The following is a 7272-nucleotide window of genomic DNA, read 5'->3' as shown; positions in this document are numbered from 1 at the left end:
AAGGGAGGTATATACCATAGAATGGCGTATCCTTCACTTTTTTTTTTTTGTTGCTTAGGAGTAGTATAATCTATATTTTTGGAAATTAGAGGGGAGTTATATGGCCCGTTATCGTTAACTGTTTTAACTTTTAACCTAGTATTATATGTGTGCGTATGGGGTCTAAGCTGTCTTAATCTGGGTTCCCCCGGGGTTCTAATATAGTGTATGTATGGTCTGTTGTGATATGACTTGAGGTATATGTTGCTTGAGCCTAGTGTTAGAGATACATTTTATTCGTTGGGAGAAGCCACTGGCAGCGAGCACTTAGTTGTAATATGGGATATGGTTATTGAATATTTCTTCAGTGGATTATAGTTTAGATATACGAATTGAGATACCCTTAACTATATTACCAAAGGTGGATTTGTAGTGATTGGAATTAATGTTTAGGTACTTAAGATACTGGTTGGGTTTGTGATATGGGGAGTATTAGGAGGTTTCTAAGTTTAAAGTGACATCTAAAAAATTAGTGGTTTTCAAAAGTTAGAGAAAAATTTGTGTAGACCTATGATGTTAGGGAAGTGTATTCAGAGCTGATGGAGCAGGTACAGTCCAAAGAGGTTGGAGTCAGATGATCCCATAGTAATGTCAAAGAATTTGCTATAGTTATTGCTATTGTTATAGTGGTTGGCTTGGCATCAAAGTTTGTCCTCGAAAGAAATGAGTTTTACAGGCATTAAGAATTATGTTAAGTTCTAGCGGGGTTAGGTTAGTTAGATTCCTAGCTAGAAGGAAGGCTTGGTTTAGAAGTTTGGGAGAAATAGATGAATAGTAGTTATTTTTATCGAAATGTAGGAATGAAGAAGAGTTTTTGTTGATAAAGAAATGGAACCATGTTAGAACTTCACCTGTACAGGATCACAAGTTGACGTTCAATTTCTCCTTGACGATTGGTATTATTTTATCCAGAATGTTCTTGCTTATTCTTCCCAAATCAGATTTGGCAGGGTATATGAGGTGTATAAATGGTTTTGCTATGAAGTCCTCATTATTCTTCCCTTCCCTTTTGAGGTTTACTACTCACTTTAGTACACTTCTCCGTACCATTTTCTTTACCTATCTCTCCATCTTAGTGCTTTTCAAACATATCACCCCTACCTCCCTCTTCTCACACATATTCCTTCCTTACATTATCTCTTCCTTCTATCCCTCCCCTATTGCTTTTATCCTGATAGCTCTCCTCTCCCACCCCCTCACAATATATTTACAACCATCTAGCACACCTTTTTCATTTTTACTTCCTGTCAGTGGTTATAACCTCTGTGCAAACAAGAGTAGTCTCCCTTGTAGTAGAAAACTTAAATGAACTAAATTCCTTTTCATTTCCATTGTTCTAATTCAAGGGTTTTCAAACTTTTTGACTTGCGGATCCCTTTATATTTCAGGCTTTACCTTAGGGACCCCCTTATAAACGCTTATGAAATTTATACATAAATATTTGCTTAAAATAACATATATTTTTACATTTATTTATTTAACAGTATTTAACAAATAGGTTCATTGTCAATTAAAAGAAATCGATTAAAAAACATATATAAAATCAAATTTGTCCGCGGACCCCCTGTGGTCCGTGGACCACAGTTTGAAAACCCCTGTTCTAATCAACATGGATGTATGTAAAAATAAACCCCGGTCTTCCAAATTTGTAATTCAAATTAGTTGTAAACCTTCACTGAACATAAAACGCTGAGTAACATGCCTGTAATTCAGTTTCTTGAAGTTACAGTTATATCCAGCTCTTAACTGATAAATCAGTAATTAACCGTTTATGCAGATTCTTCAACATAAGGACACTAGTTTGTAAAGAAGCCCTGTATATAAATGTGCGTGTAAGCAGAACTACAATATTCGACTGTGTTTAGATTCCATGATTCCAGGCAACATCTTTTAACAGCCCTCCAGCATATAAAGTTAAGTTTTTCGTAATTATAACTAAAATATCAATCTTCATTTGTTTTACATCACGGTTAGATGAACACATACTATACTGAAACAGCTTTGCGGCTAAATGTCCATCCCTTGTTTTTCAAAAGAAGTTCTCATTATATTCGTCTTTTTACATGTACAGACCTAGTGAACAATTTGGTAACGTGTCAACAAACATGGCCATTTGTAGCTCAACGTTTTAGCATGCCAAGTGCAGAATGTAGATATTCACACAAATGTGTGTGCAGGTACACACACACACACACACACACATATATACATCATATATAGGCAACAGAAACGTTAGCACGCCGGGTGAAATGCTTAGCGGTATTTCGTCTGCCGCTACGTTCTGAGTTCAAATTCCGCCGAGGTCGACTTTGCCTTTCATCCTTTCGGGGTCGGTTAATCATCATCATCGTTTAACGTCCGCTTTCCATGCTAGCATGGGTTGGACGATTTGACTGAGGACTGGTGAAACCGGATGGCAACACCAGGCTCCAGTCTGATTTGGCAGAGTTTCTACAGCTGGATGCCCTTCCTAACGCCAACCACTCAGAGAAGTACCAATTACACACTAGGGTCAATGTAATCGACTTAATCCGTTTGTCTGTCCTTGTTTGTCCCCTCTGTGTGTAGCCCCTTGTGGGTAGTAAAGAAATAACACACATACATACATCATATATACTACATACAGCAGGCTTCATATAGTTTTTGTCTACCAAACTCAGGCTTATAACAAAAGACACTAGCCCAAGGTTCTATGCAGTAGGAGTTAACCCAAGACCGTATGATTGGGAAGTGAACTTCTTAACTACACAGACGTGCTTGTGCTTTAACCATGCCAGCACCAGTGGCGTAGCTAATAGGGGAGCCAGGAGAATGATCACTGTCCCTAAGTAGATTTTCAAAACTGGCGTCATTTCAACATCAGTAGTTGTAAGTTTCATACATAATGACATAGTTACTGAAATACGAAATTATTGAATGCAGAATACAATTACGTATAACTAATGAAATATTGAGCACACTGTTAGAGAACTGAGATAAAAATTGTTTGGTATGTGTCACGGAACCTTTTTTTTTTGTGCCCCACCCCCAACTTTAGAACCTGGCAACACCTCTGGTCAGCACTTTTAAAATAGCATCCTTTAAGGATTATTTGATAGTGTTTTTGTTAAATTAATTTTTAATGTACAGTTAAAATGCCAATTTCAATGTAAAGATTTACATCATCATCATTGTTTAACGTCCGCTTTCCATGCTAGCATGGGTTGGACGATTTGACTGAGGACTGGTGAACCAGATGGCTACACCAGGCTCCAATCTGATCAACTAACTAATCTACAACCAAATAATACTTTGCAAAGGCTTTAATCTACTCTCGTCAACCTCTTAATTTTGCCGTTTTTCCCCCTTTCCTTTGTAAACTATAATTTAATCTGTTATCAAATTGAACCTTGACTCAATATGAAATATAAACAGTTGAATGTCCATCAAGTTACCTTATGGAAAATAACTGAAGCAAATGTCCTTATATAATACTATCTGTATTGCAAAATGGTTTCTTTCTAATAGTGCCAAACCATTTTTATAAAATTTGTTTGTAAACACTAAACACTTTCCTTAATTGGTGCTATGACATCTAATTATGCTACTGACATCTGCAAGCAACATTCAGCAAACAGTAAAGTTTTGACCTTCAGAAATAAATGTTATTTCACTGAAACATTTAACTGCAGAATTACTTGTAAAAAAAACTTACAGTAGAGAGTTAAATAATAGAAAATATAAGGCTAGAAATAACCTGTTTATTAGGAAATATATTCATCAATTATTTGTTGCACGGCTGCTTCATATAAAACATTGTGGATCATGTCTAACGGGATCATCAGAATGATAGATAAACTATCATATACTAACTCACCACTGAACTGCATGTTTTCTTTGTCTTTCTTTTCTTACCAAAACAGATGCTGATCTTTTAAAAGGAAAACAGAAATCACTCCTACTTATCCCTACATCTCTGATTATCCTTACTCTGCTTTACTTACCTCTCAAACCTTTCACTTCAGAGTTGTAAAACACTTGATACATGTTCCCACTGTGTGTTTTCCTGACAGTGACTTGCAGAAATTGAAGTTAAGCATGTCAACCTCACCAGTCTGAGGGTCTCTCTCTTAAACAAAATAGAATGAGAAACACTGAGAGGAATAAGAAAAGGAAGTAGTGTGATATTTTAGCCTCATTACTGTCTCATTATGGAAGCTACAGGCGACAGCATGATGTTATGTTGTTGTTGGCACTCCGTTGCTTACGACGCCAAGGGTTCCAGTTGATCCGATCAACAGAACAGCCTGCTCGTGAAATTAACATGCAAGTGGCTGAGTACTCCACAGACACGTGTACCCTTAACGTAGTTCTCGGGGATATTCAGCGTGATACAGTGTGACAAGGCTGACCCTTTGAATTACAGGCAGAACAGAAACAGGAAGAAAGAGTGAGAGAAAGTTGTGGCGAAAGAGTATAGCAGGGTTCGCCACCACCCCCTGCCGGAGCCTCGTGGAGCTTTAGGTGTTTTCGCTCAATAAACACTCACAATGCCCGGTCTGGGAATCGAAACCGCGATCCTATGACCGCGAGTCTACTGCCCTAACCACTGGGCCACATGATGTTATAGGTTAATAAAAAATAAATATGATGTTAAATAGAGCAGATGGAAGGCAAGATGTGGTATTAAGTACCATACCAATGGAGAAGGTTTACACAAACAACTTAATAATAACATTCACCTCCATACATTTTAAAAGATTTATATGGTTTTGAAAAATAACCACAACTTCAATGTTCTACATTCTCTACAGTCTGAAGACAATTTTTATATTCACATGATGATGATGATGATGATGACAATGACAATGATGATGAATTTGTAGTATGAATACGTTTATGGTGTGATAATTTTCTACGAGTAGAGAATGCTTCCCCACACGAGTCACAGGGGTATGGTTTTACTCCATCGTGGATAATACGTTTATGAACAGATACACCAGAAGGATGAGAAAATCCATTCCCACATATGTCGCAATGATATGGTTTCTCTCCTGTATGAAGATGCTTGTGATGCAATAATTTCTTACTACTAGGAAATGTTTCATCGCAAATGTCACAGATGTAAGGTTTCTCTCCTGTGTGACTACGTTTATGATCTGTTAAAAGGCTGCATGTAGAATAAGATTTCTCACATATATCACAATTGAATGGTTTTTCTCCAGTGTGACTACGTACATGATTTGTTAGTTTATAATTGTATGCAAATGATTTTCCACAAATCTCACACTGGTATGGCTTTTCTCCGGTGTGGGTATATTTGTGAACAGTTAATTTATAATTGAATGAAAATAATTTCCCACAGATGTCACACTCATATGGTTTTTCACTTACATGAGTACGCTTATGATTTAACAATTTATGGTTACTAGAAAATTCTTTACCACATATTTCACAGGAATATTTTTCATCTGTGTGACTACATTCATGATTTGAGAATTGGTAAGAATAAGAAAATGTTTCCCCACAAATTTTACACTGCAAAGATTTATTTAAGTTATGGTTACGTTTATGAAATGATAAGTTACTCTTACAAGAAAAAGATTTGCCACATATTTCGCATTGGTGTGGTTTTTCTCCGGTATGAATACGTTTATGGTCTTTTAAGTAATTGTTAGAAAAAAAAGATTTCCCACAGATCTCACAGCGGAACGGATATCCTGTGTGGACAGTTTTATGAAGTAACAACCGATAATTAAAAGAAAATGTTTTCCCACAAATTTCACATTGAAATGCCTTGTCTCCTGAGTGAATGCGTTTGTGATAAGATAATGTATTATTACAAGAAAATGCTTTACCACAGATTTCACATTTGTATTTTTTAGCATTGTGAATAAGTCTATGACGTTTAAAAGGAATCCAGCTAGAGAATGTTTTGCCACAAATTTCACAGGAGTATATATCTTTTCCAGTGTGAATGACTTTATGATGTGATAACAAAGTCTTATGAGTAAATGCTAATCCACAAAATTTACAGCGGTATGGTGTTCCGTCTGTGTGAATATGCTTGTGAAGTGATAATTCTCCACTACGTGAAAAGGATTTATCACATTTATCACACTGATATGGTTTTTCCCCTGTATGAGTACGCATATGCTCTGTTAAAGAACGTCTACAAGAAAGTTTTTTCCCACAAATATCACATTGGTATACCTTATTTTCAGAGTGAATATTGCTGTGTGTTGCTAAATTATTGCGACGAGAAAATGCTCTCCCACAGATCTTACAAACATATGGTTTGTCTCCAGTGTGAGTACGAACATGATCTGTTAAGGCACTTTTGAAAGAAAATCCTTTGCCACAGATTTCACAATATAAGTGTTCTCCTGTATGAATGCGCTTGTGATTTGATAATCTATAATTATGAGAAAATTCTTTCTCACAAATATCACATTTGTAAAGTTTTTTCTCCATTGCAAACATAATGCAATTAATAACACTTTAACAGACATTGATTTCTCTAAGACAAATACAATAACACAAGCATTTCTTTCAACAAATTCCAAAATGGAATATATTTTCTTCAAAGAAATCAATTATATTTCTGAACTTCTAATGTCAACCTTATTTTGTCTACAGTAAATATACATATCTTACATCACACTGTTACAGTCAAACAATTTGGATAAACACAACACACTGGTTATTACAGTTAACACTGTCTGAATGATGACATCTTGATAGAATTCAACTTTTCAACAATTCTGATCTGCAATTAAAGAAAATAAATCTTAGTATGTAAAAATAAGATTGTGCATGTAACAGATTATGTTATCTTGTGTGTGCGTGTGTGATGCAAACATATGTTGAGAGCATTTAAGTCTAAAATAATTGATGCCAGGCCTTACTATCTCGAAGTTAGACTTGCAATACTGAGATTAATGAACAAGATACTAATATAATTAATGACAACAATGTCATCATCATCATCGTTTAACGTCCGCTTTCCATGCTAGCATGGGTTGGACGATTTGACTGAGGACTGGTGAAACCGGATGGCAACACCAGTCAACAATCTGATTTGGCAGAGTTTCTACAGCTGGATGCCCTTCCTAACGCCAACCACTCCGAGAATGTAGTGGGTGCTTTTACGTGTCACCCGCACGAAGGCCAGTCAGGCGGTACTGGCAACGGCCACACTCAAAACGGTGTATTTTATGTGCCACCCACACAAGAGCTAGTCCAGGGGCACTG

General features: G+C 36.4%; 1 protein-coding gene across 2 annotated transcripts in view; it reads right to left on the bottom strand.

The window, feature by feature from the left end:
* Window positions 1-3747: 3747 nt before the first annotated feature.
* LOC106872546 (zinc finger protein 728) overlaps window positions 3748-7272 on the bottom strand; it is a 7492-nt gene continuing 3967 nt past the window's right edge. For both annotated transcript variants that reach the window (XM_014919574.2, XM_014919573.2), the window contains exon 2: window positions 3748-6787. In XM_014919574.2, coding sequence (XP_014775060.1) covers window positions 4810-6501 — 1692 coding nt within the window. In that variant the 5' untranslated portion in view covers window positions 6502-6787 and the 3' untranslated portion in view covers window positions 3748-4809. The remainder of the gene's footprint in view (window positions 6788-7272) is intronic.

This window comes from Octopus bimaculoides, chromosome 6 (assembly GCF_001194135.2).
Source record: "Octopus bimaculoides isolate UCB-OBI-ISO-001 chromosome 6, ASM119413v2, whole genome shotgun sequence".
Taxonomy (NCBI): domain Eukaryota; kingdom Metazoa; phylum Mollusca; class Cephalopoda; order Octopoda; family Octopodidae; genus Octopus; species Octopus bimaculoides.
The sequence above is the reverse complement of the archived record's forward strand: the minus strand, read 5'-3'. Positions and strand labels throughout refer to the sequence as shown.